Source organism: Zootoca vivipara, chromosome 8, assembly GCF_965207765.1.
Source record: "Zootoca vivipara chromosome 8, rZooViv2.hap1.1, whole genome shotgun sequence".
Lineage (NCBI taxonomy): Eukaryota > Metazoa > Chordata > Lepidosauria > Squamata > Lacertidae > Zootoca > Zootoca vivipara.
The window spans coordinates 47,672,066-47,690,550 of NC_142591.1; the positions used below are offsets into that span (position 1 = coordinate 47,672,066).

Below are 18,485 nucleotides of genomic sequence, written 5' to 3' on the forward strand. Positions count from 1 at the left end.
TTTCAAGGGCAAGTAGCTGGTACAATTAAGTGTGTGGTCCCTTTCATTATGACGCCAGTCATAATGCGCAGACCTTCTCCGCAAAGCAAGTTAATTCTTGTGTTTTGCGGCCTTTTGTTCAACTTGAAAAAACAGAAAATCGCTGTGCAGAGTTTTCAGTACCTCTTTGTTTGAAATAGAAAGGCAACAAAAATGAGTAGGAGGGAGATAAATCTATACCTCCTTTGTATATACTGTTTATGCCCTGGTATTGGGCCCTTGAAGAAACCACATTGAAATGTCTATTTACAGCAGCAGATAAGATACAAATAACAATTTTGGCAGTGTTGGTGTAAAAGAGTTCTGGGAAAACGTGCCAAAAAAGGATTCTTACTTAGAAATCATTATTAATAATTCTTAATGTAGACAGCCTTAAATAACTTTCCTGGAAAGATCTGTATACTACTGATAGCACAATAGAGGAGTCAACATGCCAAATTTATCTGTCACAGTAGGGTTGGGAATCCTATAGCTCTCCAGATGTTGCTGGACTCCAAGTTACACCTCACACTATCCCTGGTGCTGGCTGGGATTGATGGAAACAGGTTCACCTGGGGCAGTTCCAAGGCAGTTGGCTCCACTCCTTTCCTCACTCTCCTCTTCCTCTTCTCTCCCCAACCCTCCCCTCCTGCTCATATAATACTTTTTTTGCTGCTGTTAGTACAATGGCAGCACTGGGGGCCTCCTTTGTTTTGAGGAAGGGGCATCAGATCAATATATTGTGGGCAATCTGGCCCCAGAGAGTATCTGCTCTGCCCCTGGCTTACTGCAGTGACTGGAATGCCTCACTCTGAGCAGGGATGGGGCAGATGCTCTGAAGAGCCCTAGTCAGAAATCTTGCCAGGCAGTGGGGTGGCGAGAGTAGCACTGGCTGAGTCAGCAGTAAAACAATTGTGCTAATTCAACACTCTTTATCAGAGGCGTAACATGAGGAACTACTGGGGTGATTGGCCCGGGTGCAAACCTGACAGGAAGAGCTGTTCAACAGTGGAATTTGCTGCCAAGGAGTGTGGTGGGAGTCTCCTTCTTTGGAGGTCTTTAAGCGGAGGCTTGACAGCCATCTGTCAGGAATGCTTTGATGGTGTTTCCTGCTTGGCAGGGGTTTGGACTGGATGGCCCTAGTGGTCTATTCCAACTCTATGATTCTATGATTTCTAGGGGTGAACTACTGCAGTTTTCGCCCCATGCTTCCTGTCCTGCCTGCTCGCCTCACCTGAGCAGCACACCAAGCAGCAGCTGGGAGAGGGTGGACTCTTGCATCCCTTGGCTGCACAGCATCCCCTGCCAGCAGGGGAGGTGGGCAGATGGCAAGACTTGTGGCAGTGGCAGCACCCCAGCCCCAGGAGGTATGTCCCACCATTGCTCCATAGCTCTGTCTGGAAGAAGCTGCAGTGCCACATGGAGGCGCCGGTTAGGTAGTGCAATACTTGTCTTAGGGGGCAAAATATTTTCCTTGCCCTGGGCTCTGGCAAACCCACATTCCGACTCTGTCTCCTGTTGTCTGAGGCAATTGATTCATATCACCTCATGAAAGGACCAGCACTGGATCACCCACCCCAATGTAGTTGTACAGTAGTTGGGCGAACTACAAGTACCACGTAGGTATGTGTTTTGGCTCCAAGAGAACTGAATCATGTTCGCTCATGAGAGTTGTGAGGAATTAAACGTGTTTGCATCGGGATTCATCTCAGCTAAATGCATCTGTTTCTCGCGGTGCTCTTGCCCTGTTGGCTGCAGGAAAACTATAGTTATGGCCCTGCAAAGCTTCTTTATCTTAGCAGCGCAGCTTTGTAACTATATTAGCTACGGTTTTTCTGAACAGGTGGGGCTGCTTTTGCTCTGGATGATGTCATTGCATGACCTTGAATTAAGAAGCGATTTCTAAGTCAAGAGGAGAGTCCTCCAGAAAGGCTGATCCCAGATGCCAGACACTAATGAGATAATTTGGTAACATTACTTGTAGAGGTCTGCAATTAATTCTTTGGTGGCTTCACTGAGTTTCTAAAGGTCCTGTCTAGCACTGCTAATCCTGTCAGTAGTCTTTTCTTCCATTGGAGTTTAGCTCAATCACCTAATTAGGCACTTCACCACCAAACCAGGGTGCAACTCTCCCTTCTGGCTGCCAGACTTGCAGGCAGTGGCCACTGAAAAGCGCCCCCAAATTGGATAATTCTGGGTGGGGAGGGGGAATGACTGAGCAGCCTGAGGTTTATTGGATCCTGAGAAACTGCATTGCCATGCATGATGGCATCAGGCCTGATTTGGACCAAAGATCAACCTGCCTCACCTCTGGCTGGACTGGCATGCTCAGCAGGGCTGTGGATGCAGCACAGCCCTGTTCAGCCCCACTGAGCAGCAGCTGGGTTTAGGAATACACACTTAATCACTTAACCTCTAACTTTAACCTAACAATAAATGTGAGAAGAGCAGGGCAGTGTATACAGAACAGAGGGGGAACTATATAGGACAAAGAGCAGAATAGCAGGGAAGTGGACAATGGAAGTGGGATGGAGGTAAGGAGAAGCTAAAAATGTGTTGTGCTAGCTGCCACATGCAGCCTTCGGGTTGTGCTTTTTGTTTTTAAGAATGTTCTTCAGGGGGTGCCATAGTTAGAAGACACATTAAACCACAATTCCAGTGACACTTTACTGCAATTCTGTGAATCTCGGGTTTATTTATTGTTTCTCTTACTTATCCAGTGTGTGTACCACTCATCTGTTTTAAAACCTCCTCTGAGTTTTAAAAGCAGACCATAGCTAGGTGTTTGTTGTGTCATTCCGGAATGGAAAAATATTGCTTGTTGAACGTAGTTTTTGCACAAACTGTTGCTTCAGTACATTTAAAAGTATTTTTCAGGAAAGTGCCTGGAGGATTTTTAAAAATGTGACATTTTATTACATGTTATCCGTATCATACATTTCACTAGAATCTCTTTAAAACTACAATATATGAAGTTATAGTAAGAGGAAATGCTAATATAGTGTTCTCTCTGTGACTGACAACACTGCACTTTGTTTTATTGAAAGGGCATTCTGCATTTGATTTAGCATTTTGTGGTTTCACTAAACAATGCAGGCTACATATGTCTTTAAATCTAGGGCTGTACATCTGACATTTTTGCTACTTGTCACTGCCATTGGCTATCTTACACATTGGAGTTGAAACAGGTGGTAGCGTAGGTCTGCATGTCACACCAGATGAAATCACACAAACATTCTGTCTCAGTGATGGATTTGTCTGATTTGCTCCAAATAGAACTGACTTTGATCCTGCACTGCATTCTGTCTTAAATGTAAAAAAGTAAATGCAGCCTTGATGTCATTTATCTGTTGTGTGTGTGTGTGTGTGTGATCCTTTTTTGTTGTTTTTCACTGCCCATGCAAAAATTAGTTTTGTGTCTAATAAAATTTTTGCAGTGATTTTTAATTTGCTGATACTGGTGATATTTTCTAATGAAGAACTCCTAATTGATACCCTGTAAAATGGAGAGTAATCAATTTGTTGAACAAACTGTATTTGTTTTTCAAAGATAAGGACATGGTTCAGGGGAAAGGCATAGAAAAGAGCTAATCTCAGAGAATTTACATTCTGGTAAGGAGGATAAATGAGATGAGGATAAATTTTGTGCCTCTGCATAAAGAAATTCAACAAAACTATGTAGCAGAGTTGGGTGCATCTTGTCTTCCATAAGTCACACCTTCAGCTCAATGCTTAATTAACAAGATCTCTCTTCCTTTGAAAAAGGCATGTGCTTTTCTAAAATTTATCATTTATCCTGATGATTGAACTCACCTTAACCTTGAATTCTGGTTAGACAAAATGTAAAATTTAATGTGAAGGCAGTTAGAGGTTGGGATAGTGGTTGTTGGCTAAGTCTTTCCTTCACTTTTCTTGTTGCATTATCAAGGTGTTGGGTAAACATGACTCTCTTCTGGGGCTGGTCCTACCATTAGGCAGAGTGAGGTGACTTCCTCAGACAGCTGGTTTTGGGTAACGCAAAAGTGTAGCAAACGGAGATGTAATGGCTGGGGTGCCCCTTTGTTTGGGTGGAATGGACCACATTTCCTTCTCTGTCTCAAGCAGCAAAATGCTCTCTTCCTAGATAATGAGCACCACAAGGGGCAGTAGTGGTTGGTGAGGTGGAGCAAGACCACTTAGCTAACCTCCCATCATTACCATTGCTGTGGCATACTGGGAGGGGCAAGGTCAATGATGAGGCTGGAGTGGTACAAACACCAGCAGAGCTGGTGTAGCACTGCAGTCAGTGCATTTCAAATGTTCCAGCCTTGTCATCACCTTGTCCTCCCAGTATGCCACAGGGATGGCAGGGTTGGGAGGTCAGGTAAGCAACCCTTCCATAATCACTACTAAAGAAGGGGAAGTACATTTCTTCTCTAGGTGAGAAATTCAGCACATATTCATCTGAGAACCACATGCATTTTTATTTTATTATATTTGAGTGTTCCATAAGGAAACAAAGCCGTCACATATGGATTGATCAGATCCATTTCTTTGGGGCCGGGGAAGCAATTTCTCTATAACAGCAGCTGTAGATGTTTTAACAGCTTTGGTTGTGGAACCTGCCTCAGAATCCAAACCTCTTTTTTTAAAAAAATGCCGCCTCTTTTATGTTGTTGTTTTTAAATAACCTGACTGGAAGTATGAGCAATTTGGCCATTTCTATCTGTGGGAAACCACACCTTGAATAAATCTGTCCCAGCTGCCTTTTAATTTCATCACTCCAAGGTATGTGGTGTTCAGTCACAAAACCCTGGGGCAATGGGGCAAGGCTTTAGTAAAAGCAGCAGCCATAAATAATAGTTTACATTACAGTGCCTCAGTGTCTTGGATCAGCCACATAGGACTTAAAAAACAAAGGTCCCCCCCCCAACAAAAGCGATTATACCTGTCATTTTGGGACTGATTTAAGACACACAAGAAAATTCTGTAAGTCATGTCTGTGGTGGTTTGGGCTATTTACATGGCAGCAGAGTGCCAGAAATCTCTAAATTTAGATCTGTCCTTGGAGTTAATGAGGTATATAGGTGTGGCTTTTACAAATAACTGTTTATTTGCATTCATAGTTAAGCCTCTTGAGGGGTGGGAGAATCCCCAACCAAATACAGTGGTACCTCGCAAGACGAATGCCTCGCGCAACGAAAAACTCGCAAGACGAAGCTTTCTACGGCCGTGCTTCGCAAGACCATTTTTTCAGGTTTTTTTTTGTTTTTTTTGCTGCGGCAAACCGCGCTTCGCAAGATGAAATTATCGCAAGACGAAGCAACTCGTGGAACAAAATAATTTCGTCTTGCAAGGCATCACTGTATATGCATATAGTTAGAATAACTCTGTATGCGTTTAATTGAAATTGTTGAACAATGAAAGAGGCTTGTGGCTGTAATCCTATTTTCATTTTCCTTGGAGCAAGTGCCACTGAACACAGTGGGACCTGTTTCTTAGTAAACATGCATAGGATTTTAATGTGGTGCTTTCAGAAGCATTCAATGTTCTGGGCAGGCATACAACTTTCAGTAGGGTTAAGGGTAACAGGCGAGCCTCAACTTTTGTGTGTGTCTTCCTCAAAATGTTACAAGGCAAAGACACCTCTGTACCTGTTCCCATCAGAACACAGGAAGCTCTGTTCTACAATATCAGGTCATTGGTCAGTACCGTCTACACCAGGCATCCCCAAACTGCGGCCCTCCAGATGTTTTGGCCTACAACTCCCATGATCCTTAGTTAAGAGGACCAGTGGTCAGGGATGAGGGAATTGTAGTCCAAAACATCTGGAGGGGCGAAGTTTGGGGGTGCCTGGTCTACACAACAAGGCGGATTATTAACATGTGACCCTCCAGATATTGCTGAATTACAAGTCCCATCAGCCTCAGCTGGTCTGCCATGGCCGGAAGTGGCTCTTCAGGTTTTCAGGAGGCGTCTTTTGCAGTCCTACCTCAAGATGCTAGTGACTGAAGATGGGACTTTTCTACATAGAAGTTGTGTGTTCTACCACTGAGCTGTAGCCCTTCTCCTTGTGCCACTGCTGTCCCTTTTCCTGAGGCATTTTTGGCTAATCACATATCTCAGGCTCATATTTGTCTATTTCCATACTGCAAAGAGACACAGGACCACACAGAATGGGTCAGTAGAACATCTGAAAATATATTTATAGAGCAAATGCACCAAAACTGTATCAGGAGGCAGCTTGAGTTAAATTTGTCCAGAATGTTGAAGTTTTCTTGAAACATGAAAACACCAAACTGTAGGATTATTGCTTGGTACACAAATATCAAGCGTCATGACAAACTCATGTCTTTTTATATATAATGTATCTGTTGGTCATACTGTTAATGTAAGCATACGCTGAGATTAAGGTATGTTACACACACACACACACACACACACACAGTTATTACAAAACCAGTTTTATCAAATAAGAAACAAACCCAAGATTGTACTGCGGTCTCCCTTTTACTGTAAAGAGAACAAGCTTTGCATGCTATTAGCTGGGGGTAGTTAATGGAGTTTTTTTTTTAACCTTCAGTAATTCTGTGGTATGTTTATCAACAGCACGTTAAAGATTACCACAGATAATAACGTCTTTTATAAGCCATTGTTTCCCTTTTTGCTTGCAGCAGGATTTTAAATTCTCTTTTTAAACCAGAGCGGCATTACTGTGAATCATGGGTTTTGTTCCTTCTGAAGTCTGCAGTGAACCACAGAATGTGAAGTATTTACTGACTACATTATATAACTTGTCAGTCTCTTGCTGTAAGCAACTGTGCTTGGATGGCTTCATGGGCATTTGGGAAAAAGGGAGGGGGAAAACCAGGCAGCTCAAAGCAGCTAATCATAACATCCCCCTTTCTCTTAAAATGAGATCATTATCTTTAATAAGCTGCCTGTTGTAGAAAGAGAGAGCAAAGATTTCTAAACAAAGGGAAAAGATTTTCTCTTGCATTGCCTGCATGCAATTGCCATGTGGTTAACTTCCACATTCAGCACCAACATGACAGCAAAAGACAGGCACATCATTAGATATAAAAATGCTAGTGCAGCATGCTTAGATGTTATCCTCTTTCATTTGGTTCTTTAGTTCTTATGACTCAGTTGTTCTAGACTAAATAGCAGCTAAGACTAGTTTCCTCATACTTAGGTCTGGTGGAGCATATAAAACAAACAGGAGAAGGGAGAAATCTATTTCTCACCTCCCCAATTGCTCATTTCTTCAACCCTGACTTAAAATACATGCCTGAACACCACTAATTTCAAGAATCAGATGTACTATGGGACCCCTATTCAGAATTCAGTCAAAGAATCATGCCATTCAAGGGGGTAAATCAAATCCAATGCATATAAATTGTGTTTACCCTAATAAACAGCCCTGCATCAAGAGAGAGCGTGCAAGATGTTAGAAAGGATAGAGGAGGGAACCCACCACAGTTCATGTAGAATGGCCATGTGTCCTATTTTAAGGAGGAAAATCCACTGTTTGAAGGATTGCCCAATACTACAGGTTTGGCTTAGAAATAAAGAAGGGAGATCGGGCCATGAAGTTGCTCATCAACAGTTAGCACCTAAGCAGATCACCTGGTCAGTCTCCCAACTATGATGAGCTATATTGTATTTCGAATTACAATAGAGTATTTTTTTTCCAAAATTTGCACCCGTCTGCATAAATTAGCATATGCAAACTTTATGCATTTGCTGTTTTGTCTGTTCTCTTTCTGGGTGATGCAGTTTTTTTTCCAGCAATGTGTAAATTGCCATTCATTCAGACATTCTTGTCTGTCTGAATTGAGTCCCCATGTATCAGAGTGTTCTATCTCTACAAAGCTTTGTGCCTATAAGCTTGTTCACATGTTAAGATGAACACAGGTACAAGCTGCCTTTACACATCTGCAAGTGTGTGAAAGAATGTGTCCTTTTTATTTATTCAACTCGGCTATTGTGAAAATGAGCCATTAGTTGGAATGCTGTGTGTTCCATACTATTTCATCCTTGTTAATTTGTGGGTGCATGTTCCTTCCCTACAGAGATCTACTATTCTATGAGACCTTGAGAAAATTAGCAAAAACCCTTGTCTGCTTTGCCAGTCCCTTGGGGCTGTTTAGCTCACTTAAAAGTAGAATGTTGTGATTTCTTTTTTTCTTTTTTAATTACGCTATAACCTGCTTTTTCTCTGAGGAGCTCAGAGTGCCTGACATATGATTTCCTAGTGGTCTTCCATCTATTGTAGCGTGCAAGACCCACAGTTGAACTCTGTCATGTGCCTTCAGACTGTTCACTGAGCTTTATTCATTTTTGTGTGCGTGGTTTTAAGGTTATTGTTTTTAATGACTATATTATGCTATAATTTATGGCGTGGTTTTGTTTTGCAAGCTTCCATAACAGTAGGCTGAAAAACAAGCTACACAACCAGGAATAAATAAACAAATTAATGTAGCCCTGCAAAGTGCTTATTCCCTATTCCTTATTTATGGTGGTTGGAGATTTCCGTTTTTTAATTCATTGAAAATTACATTTTCAAGTTCTGTTTGAATGCAGTAATCACTGAAGGTAATGTTGGTTAAATCTCTTCTGGAAATTTTTATTATTCCTAATTTCAAGCTAGATGCTGCATAATAAGTAAAGACAGGTCCCCTGTGAAAGTTTGAAGTCTATGAAGATAGAAAACAAAGAAAAATAGAGGGACAGAGAGAAAGGGGAGGTGTTGTTATCATCTACTCGTGGCCTTTAATAATTGCATATCACGGTAAGCCCATCCAGTGAATGGAACATAAATAAATTGTGGCAGTCTCTAAATTACAAGTTTAGTATGTATGAGACTTCAGTGGGAAATAGTTGTGGATATACTTTGTTGTTGTTTTGCATCAAGCCGTATCTCACACAATCATTTATGGAGAAGTGCAAGTTTTACACATTTGCAGAAATGTGAACCGACGTGGGAGAGAATAGTTATTAGTTCAGAAGAGAAGTGTTTCCTTCCCCGCCAATATACAAATCTTGAAATCGTTAGGTAGCTTCTCTTCAGGCCTTGTTAAGAGAAATGGCTTTTGCCAGAAGAGCCAGAATCTCTGTTGAATAACAAGGACTCTGTGAAGAAGTAAAATTAGCAACAAATTGGTGACATTTATTAGTTACTTATAAAGTATGGTCCCTCTCCATTATAGATTCAGTTGCAAAATATTGAGCTGTTTTCTTTGTTAGTATGAAGTACTATGTGTATGTTGGCGGTTTTAGTGGCAAGGCACTTAATCCCTTAGCACTGGTGTTCAAAATGTTTCAAAGCCTTTTCTGTACAGCTGAGCAGTAAGAAATGCCATTAGCCTTGTCTGCAGCCAAGCTGGTTCAGAACACAATTTGTTCCTGTGTAAATGCGAAGTTGACCCGTGTATGTAGTATTGCTTTAGTTTCAAACGTTGTTAACAACAACTGTTGACAAAGGCTTTATCATAGCTGCCAAGTTATCCCTTTTTAAAAGGGATTTTCCCTTATGCTGAATAGGCTTCCTCGCGAGAAAAGGGAAAACTTGGCAGCTATGGGCTTTATTTTGTAGCTATGGCAAAACTTGAACCTCTGTGTAAAAGAATTTTTTTGCCATTCTATCCGGTATAAATTGGTGTGACTGTAAATTGATATTTTTCCAGGCTTCATTTGAAATGGCTCAATAATTCATATGCTTTACTTTCCGTCTTGCTGCTTGTTCCTCACCCACTTACTGAAATGTGTGCAGTAAGAAAATCCATATTTGAATGTGCATTTGATCTTTGCAAAATTAAAACTGCAAGATGGATATTAAGAAAGGGGAAATTAGAGGGTTGAGTTGGCCTTAGAACACTTGTTAGTATGGCAGCATAAATCTTGGCTGTGTGCACATTCCCACTCTGTGTCCAGCGCATTTGAACCACTGGTGTACACACATTGGCCACAATCCATATGTATCTTGTCACTTCTTATGAAATGCTGCATTTTGATGTATTTTCCCTAAAAACAGCTTCGAAGCAAATGGAGAAAAAGAACAACCAAGCTGCATTTTAAGACATTTAATATGTATACAACCATACATACTCTGATCCTACACATGTTTGATTCAGAAGTAAGTTTCACGGTGTTAATTAGGCTCTACTCCAAAGCATGTATAGATTGCAGCCTAAGCCTCTGTGACATAGACAGGAATGAACAATTGATCAGCTGACTTTAAGGATTAAATGGCCCCATCAACTGACCTGCAGTGATCTCAAGTGGGTAGGGTTTGAATGAAGGGCCTGGGTGCAGCTAGGTAATTTTAGATTCCGGACAATGATCTTAGGCTCCTCCACTTTAGTCATGTATTTCTTCAAGCACACATTTAACATTTTTATCCTTGTCATTCAACTGCTTTTTTAAATAAAAAAACTACTGATAGACTCTAACAGAGGGGGGAAATGAGCAGCCTGATAAGTGTGTGTGTGTGTGTTGCATATAACATTAAGCCAAATTATGGTTTTGTGCAAAACTTCAGTCTTCTGGGAAAGTTCTACACTGGTGGGGTAATACTTCAGTGATTTTGGCAGTGACCTGTGGGTGGCAGTTTAGCCACCCCCACTCACACATACCCGCTCGTTTCAAGATTGGATTCCCTGCCAGAACTAGATATGGAAGAGGATCAACAGCACTGATAATTAGATCCGGTCTCCTATTTTGCCCCTTTCTTCCTATATTGATCTGACAGCATAATGAAACCTCCCTGGATAATGCTTGTCTGCGATCTCATTCTGCATTGTTATTTAATCAGTGGTTCTAGGTTTAAGATGGGCTTGGCCATTAACTAATATTACATCTGGCAGGCATATCAGATTTCAGCTCATTCTTTCCTGGAAAACCTTGGCATCCTTCCCTGATGTTTCTGCTCCAGTCTGTTTTCTAAATCTCATTAATATATTTTTAAATTCTAGGAGAAAACCAGATAACTGTAAAACATAAGCTCTTTCAGCAGCGTGAGTTGCCCAAAGGTGAATTCTGGGTTCTTTTGGTAAATGGCTTTGATGGCTTCAAGAAGAAACAGACAAATTCATGATGGATAGATCTACAAATGGGTATTTTAATTATTAAATAAAAATCAGCACTACAACATGCGTTCCATTTAATTAGTTAGATAAGTTAATTAAAAACCTTTCTGGTTGATTAAAATGGAGCCCAAATTAATCACCTAATTGTTCAAGGTGGTAAAACAAAAATGGGATTCAGTAGGGTCTCTCCAAGCTATGTGAATGGGCATTAAAATGGTAACTGTGATTCAGTAGGACAAGCAAATGTAAAGTGATGCACATTGGGGCAAAGAATCCTATATAGTCTTTGTATAATTCACATATGCACTAAAGGGGTCTGATCTAGTGGTGACTGACCAGAAAAGTGTGATTGAGGTTGTTAGTAGATAGCTCAATGAAAATGTCAACTCAATATGCAGCCACTTTGGAAAAGACAAATTCCATGTTAGGGATCATTAAGAAAGCGATTGAAAATAAAACTGCCAATTCATAATGCCAGTATACAGATCTATGGTTTATCACAAATTACCAAAGGATAAGACTAGGCTTCCTCAACCTCGGCCCTCCAGATGTTTTGAAACTACAATTCCCAGCATCCCTGACCACTGGTCCTGCTAGCTAGGGATCATGGGAGTTGTAGGCCAAAAACATCTGGAGGGCTGAGGTTGAGAAAGCCTGGATAAGACTAACAGTGGCTACAGGTCACAATGGCTATATTTTCCTCCATGTCTCCAAATATCAATTGCTGTGAATCACCGGTGAGGAGGGTGCTGTTGCGCTCTTTTTTGAAATCTCTGAGATTCTCCCTTTGTCGAATGTGCTTCTGCTAGATGCCTCTTATATTCAATGCGTGTCAAGTGCTTCCTTGTATGTTCAGAAGAGCCTGCATGAGTTGAGGCATCCACTGGGATCCAAAGAAATGCACAACTACTTCTGTGTGTCCAAGGAAACTTTGAGCTTGTGTTTCATGAACCCTAAATCTCCATGGCACATGGTGAATCGCCTCTGAATATGAGTTGCTTGGGAAATACAAGTGGGGAGAGAGTAGCTGCACTCCGGTCTGGCTTGTGGGCTTCTCATAGGCATCTACTTGCCTGTTGTGAGAGCAGGATGCTGTGGACCAGACGAACCTTTGGTCTGATTTACCAGGGCTCTTTTACATTCTTAATAATGAAGTGTTTTTTTAAAAAAATAAACTCTTAACTATTTTAATACAAGTGCCTATGAAAACCGCAGGTACTGTTTTAGAAGAGCCGTTCCCTGTTTTTTCACATAGACAAATTTAATGCCTCTTCTCAGATTTAATGCCTGCTGTCAAAAAATCAAATAAAACAGCAAAACATTTTAAGTTCAGCTTTGAAATCTGTATAAATTTGCAGGTGACCGTTAACTACTTAATTTAAATGGTTGTCATTAATCAGCTCAATTTTCTATAACTGGGTGGCAACACTGCTAAAATGTTAGCAATATGATTCTGATTACCTATGTTGGTTAGAGAATTACAGGGAAGCCCTGCTTCCGAGCCTCTCACAGTGCCATCTGGTTGGCCACTTCTGGAAGTGGAATACTGAATTAGATAGATCTTAGTTTGATTTCACAAAGCAGTTTTTAAACTTTGTTAAGACTGTGATCCCAAGCACGCCTCATCAGAAATTTGTTTCATTGAAAAATATTGAACATGGAAATAAAGATGTTTGGGGTCAGGATGTAAACATGATCTTGCCAGTGTAGTTGTGGAATACGATGGATGTTATTCTTTTAATATTCAGTGATGTAAACTACAAAATTATGCATGTTGTTCAGAGGCAGAATAACTCCTGTGCCCTCTTGCTGCAGGCTCCGAGGAATGTCACTTGCAGAACATTCCTTTCCTGGGCAGCCAAGTTTGGAAGCTAGTTTATTCCTGGCTGCAAAACTGTGCGGGTGTCTGAATGGGAAGACATGATAGCAAGAGAACTTTGATTTCCATCTCTGCCCACAGAGCAAGGATCAATGAAAGCTTCTCCTTTCACCTTGCAGAGACAGGTAAAAAAAAAAAGCAGCAGCAGCTGTGTGGGGCTCTCCAAAGGAGAGAAATGAGGGGGGTGGAGTGACAAGAAGTGGGGGAGAGGAGAGAAAGGGAGTATATCTGAGTGCTTGTGATTGGTAAGCTTTGCAAAAGCATCTGCCAGCAGGACTTCAGTGGAATGTGAAACCAAATCATTTACAAGTTAAAGATAGACACAGAGTACACAGCATCTTGGGTAGGGGTTTAAATTCAGTCTCTCACAATTCCTTGCTCCGGAGCCTTTCTTCTTGCCTCCTCCGGGACTTTGTTTGTATTTCCTCCAGACAATAAAAGGACTTTTAGTGTACTGGAATTGTTAGGGAGGGAGGGTGAGAAGATCATGGTTCATACTGCTGGGTAAGTAGCAAACTTGATTGGAGCTCCTTCTTGCTTTTAACTGTACATGCTCACTTTCCTCTGATCTACCGGTAAATGTTATACGCAGGCATGCTTATAGGTAACACTGCTTGCTTGCCCTTTACGAGTGGCTTGGAATGCATGCCTCGGTGAGCTGGCATTATACAACTTTACTTGCTGCGGCATGTTTCAGATCTCTTCTTATTTCAAGTTCCTGACACAACGGTTTAAAAGTGGTGTTTCATTCCTGCAAGATTTTTTTCCCCCTACCCAATATGCTGGATCTGTTTCACTTGCAAAATTCAAGTGAGTAGTGGAAAGAAATTCTGTAGCAACAAACCTAAAGTCAAGTGGGGTTTGTTTGTTTTTTTTAAAAAAATGTTTTATTGTTAGTAGCAGGCCATCATAGTTGCAGCCTAGTGCTTCCATTCTGGTCTTGGCTCTTTTTCTATGTCACTCTGCAATGAACAGAAAACAGATTTTTTTAGTTCTGTGAAACTTGCTTGGTTTTCAGGCTCTCCATATGTTCTCTTACTTAGCAATGGACTTTTGTCGTGGGCTGCTTTGTTCTGTGCTTTATAAGTTTACGTCCCACTGCATAGTAACAGTGATCCAAGACAGGATTGTTAAGATTGTTAAGAAGGTACAAAATGACCTCTTGATTAATAAGTGCTTTATTATCAAATGTGTTTGCTTAGATTTTGCATCATTTTCTGATCCTCATTTGAACTGTAACCCTATGCTCAGTTTGTCATGCATTTAAAGCAATGGGACTCTTGCATGAAACTAATGGCAGGATTGTATCTTCTGCTCTGGGGAAAGGGATTTTATAAGAATATTTAAGAGATTCCTTTAAATGTAAGTATGAAGGGGTTTGGGTGTACCTGCTTCTCTGCCAAAAAAGAATTTTAGTGTGAGGATTTAATACAGGCTGTGTGTTGCTTTATTACAATTTGTAAAATGTCAGATCTTCTGTTTAGTAATTTACAGCTTGCAATTTTTACTATGGTGTAAGATAGGTTTCCTGCTTTTCCGCTTGTGCTGTTGTTGACTTTCTGAAATTCTTTCTGTTAAAAAAAAAAACCTTTTTATGGTAGCTGACTGTAGAGAGAGAGACCAATTTTATTATTCCTGGTATTCTAGTTTATATTTTGAAGAGTTGTTTTTAATGCCACAAGGGAATCTTTGCCTTGAAAACATAAAGAGCAAAACTGGCTGCATTCCGTTTCCTCCTTTTGACGGAAAAGCTGCTGCACCTGACAGTTTGCCCTTTCTCCTTGTTAACTAATTCCATTTGTCACAGTGCTCCACAGTATTCTTTGCAGGGGGCTTGGGCGGGTGGGGGGGGGGCTTTATAAACAACAAAATAAAGTTGAAGCGCAAAGTCTGTATGCCATTTCCTAGTGAATGCAATCGAAAAGAAGCAGAAATTATGTACCATGCATTTTGTATTAATGTATTTTGTTAATAACTTGTTCTTATGCTAAAAATGGTGGAGAAGAATTTGGGGATTATAACTAGTTGAGTGAGTTCTTAACTCTTAAGTCCTGTGTTACTGCTAATCTCTCATGTTTCATGTAGTGCCAGCAGTGTATTTCGATACTGGAAATTCCAGTGACAGTATCTGTTTACGTGTTAGTGTCCCTCTATGTGTATATCATTGTACCCTAGCTTCAGAAGCCACAAAGCAGGCTACAAACAACTTGATCTCTAGGCCATTTTATGAGTGGGGCAGGTCCAGTTTTCTCAGGACTGGGCAGTTCTAGCATCTATATGTTGCAGGAGGGTCGGACTCCATACACATTACCATTTGCTCTCACTCCAGCACACTCCTTTCCCTAGTGTTGGAAGCAGTGCACACATAATGTTGGTCACAATCCATCTGTACCCTGTGGCTTTTTGAGAAATACTCCGGTTTGATGCACTTTCCCTCAACCCAGCTTCCATCTGATTGGGGGGTGGAGGGGGGTGGAATGATAGCCACGGTTCAGCTGGAAGCTACATTTCAGACAGCCATTGTGCATGCACAGGTGACAGCACATGCACAGATTACAGCCTCAGTGAATTGGAGTTGGGTGCGAGGAAACAAATCAGGTACCGGTAATACACATTGGGTGGAGGCCTCGCCTCCCACTCTGGTGTGTACAGCAGCATAAGAAAGCAGCTTGAAATGCATAGCCTCAGCTGCAGTGGTGAATTCTGAGTGCTGGGAAATTTCCCAGGCTTGGTTCTAGATGTTCCTTTTTATTTTTTTATAAAGCTATAAAAGGTATAAATAAATAATGGTTGAAAACGTAGTTTACGTAGCTTTTAGAAGCTAGAAAACTGTACTTTTCTAGTTCCTCTAAGCCAAATGTAAGTTTTCACATTTAACTTTTAAAAACGAATCCCTTTAATTCCTCAGTCCATTGCACACTGACCTGGGAATAAGCCCCACTGAACATAAATGGGTTTGCTTCTGAGTAAAGATGCATAACCTTGCAAGCTGATTTCAGTGGAACAAAGCTAAGCACATGCTCAACTCTCATTGAAACTAGTGAAACTCTAGTGCGTAGCCAGGTTTTTTGACTGGATTATACCATTATATGTTTTATTATTCTTAGATATATACAGTACCCTATGTTTCTCTTTTGGATAATCCTCATGGTGGTAAAAAGTTTTTGTGTTTTTTTTATGTACCCATACCAGTGGAAAGTAACTCCAGAAAGAAATTCTTGGTTGCCTTCAAGTCTAAAACCTCATAGGCGTGGCACAGAACAGATTCCAGGGATGTTCTTACATTGACTTTTATCCAGGAAATGGAAATGCAATAGCCTTCCCAGGGGCAGTGATCACACTGGCAACTTAACACTGATATCGGGAGGGGGCAGGAATTTCTGCTTGTTGCTTGGTGGCAATAAACATGAAGGAAGGACAGTTCTTGTGCTAGAATTGTGTTAAGTCCTGTGGTAAATGGCTATCATGAATGTACTCATGGAGGACCACAGAGAGATAGATTAATGGCAATCTGATTCAGCTCAGGCACAAACATGAAGTCATAATAAGAATGGCTGACCAAAACCAGTACACACACACACACACACACACACACACACACACACACAAGTTTCTACATTGTGTCTGGGCAAGCTGGAGACTCGCCACCTCCCTGTTCACTTTCATTTGTAACAACATTGGATTCAACTAATGAGTCCCACGGGCCGAAACTCGTGCAAGGACTTCTGCTTGTGAAGTGGGCTTCCCCCCTCCCCCCATGCCCCACCCCATTAAATTGTCTCAGCAGGTGGTGGGGAGAACTCCCAGAACCATGTGGGGAGAAGAGGGGTGGTTGTTCCATCTGGCAAGCTGAAATGCTTGCCCTGACAGAATGATTGATGTAGCACAATGTTGAATTCCTCCCATAGTATTCCATCACTGCAAAGTTTCCTATCTGTGGCTTCTTATGCTCATAAAGGACAGTGAATTTCTGTAGAGCGGTTAAAAATAATGAGTCAGATATCTAAAAGTACCTTCACAACTGTGATGGGTGGGGAATTGTTGTCTGGCAGCTTTTTTTAGGTTCAAAGCGCCAATGAAGCCTTTAGAAAGCTTACATTTGTGGACAAAATGTTTGCTTTAGAGATACCAGGGTGTTTTTTTTTAGAAAAGTAACTGAGATACTTAGGATAAAAAGTAACAAACAGTTTTGTGGCACCTTAAGGAAGAATACAGCATATACTTTTGTATATTTTTGTTCATTTCATTAGATACACTCAATCTCATAACAAAATCATTTCACACTGGGATTTTATTCAATGAAACAAAGTGTTGCAAATGCCTGTTGTGGAAAGTAGAAAAGTGTTTTGAGATGCATTTGTCAAAAAAGAACACATTAACAGAGAAGTCCAGTAAAGTCAGGACTTGCAACCTTTTTAAAATTACTGATAGCACGCACCTTAGCTAGGCCAGGTAATTTAGCATGCTATCATATATCCACTTACCTGAAGGTAGGGAGAACTTGCTTTTGAGTACACATGAATAGGTTTGTTCTGCCACTGTATGCTTCTGTAACCTTAGCAAAGTCAATGAAGGAAGTGTGCCTGTTTTTACTTATCTATAAGACTAAGATAATAACAATAAATTTTTATAAAACCCATTTAGAGAATGGCAAGCAGCATTTAAGTTTATTACCAGAATAACTAATCTTTCAGTAGAAATCTTCCAGTGGCAAGGCCATTGTACATCCATAATACTGAATTGTTTGGCAAAAACTAATCAAATTGTGAATGAACTGTTCACACTTAAATGTAAGCTCTTTCCAATAGAGCAACATGAGTATTAATCTGTGCCACTCATTGCTCTTTTAGTGCTATGGAACGCTCCTCCTTTGCTACAAAAATAAAAAAGGGCAATTGGCTGGGTTGTTGTTGCTGTTCACACTATGTTTTGGAGAACCCAGAAGTTCCCTGGAGGCTTGCCAGGGGTTCCTAGATGTGAATGTTGTAAATGCTGTTAGGAGACCCCCCTATAACCTTCACAGAGCTACAAATCTTGATGTTCTAGGGGAAAAGGGATTGATTGTTAAAACCACACTGGGAATTGTAACTCTCTGAGGGGAGCAAGGATATCCTAACCCTTCTCAGCACCCATAACAAATTGCCATTCCTCTGATTATTTAGGATAAGTCATGACTGTTTAAAGTGGTGTGATACACCTTTAAATGTATAGTGCATATGAGGGTCTAACTTACTATGGTCTGTTACACTGACTAACAGAGGCTCTCCAGGCTCTGACAAGTCCCTCCCCCCAATCACCTGCTACTTAATATTTTCTTATAAACAACAAGAACTGGGAATACCAAGGATTGAACCTGAGGTGCTCTGCATGCAAGACAGGTGTCCTCCCACTGAGATATGGTTCCTCCTTAGGATAACTGTAAATGATGTTAAACTACAGTCATACCTTGGTTCTCGAATGCATTGGTACTTGTACGTTTTGGCTCCCAAACCCCACAAACCCAGAAGTAAGTGTTCCGG

At 40.9% G+C, this 18,485-nt stretch overlaps 1 protein-coding gene across 21 annotated transcripts in view; it reads left to right on the forward strand.

Moving 5' to 3' along the window:
• Positions 1-18,485, forward strand: part of DTNA (dystrobrevin alpha) — a 204,888-nt gene that overhangs the window by 21,397 nt on the left and 165,006 nt on the right. The window contains exon 1 of one of the 21 annotated variants that reach the window (XM_088675463.1): positions 12,955-13,091. The exons of 15 other annotated variants lie outside the window; for them this stretch is intronic. Coding sequence is in view for 2 of the 6 variants with exons in the window: in XM_088675459.1 (XP_088531585.1) it covers positions 13,655-13,776 (122 nt within the window). In the remaining 4 variants the exon portion in view is untranslated. Of the gene's footprint in view, positions 1-12,954; positions 13,092-13,284; positions 13,471-13,534; positions 13,777-14,056; positions 14,114-14,255; positions 14,329-18,485 lie in introns of those variants that run through there. 5 more of the 21 variants (XM_088675462.1, XM_088675469.1, XM_088675459.1 and 2 more) reach the window with 5 other exon arrangements.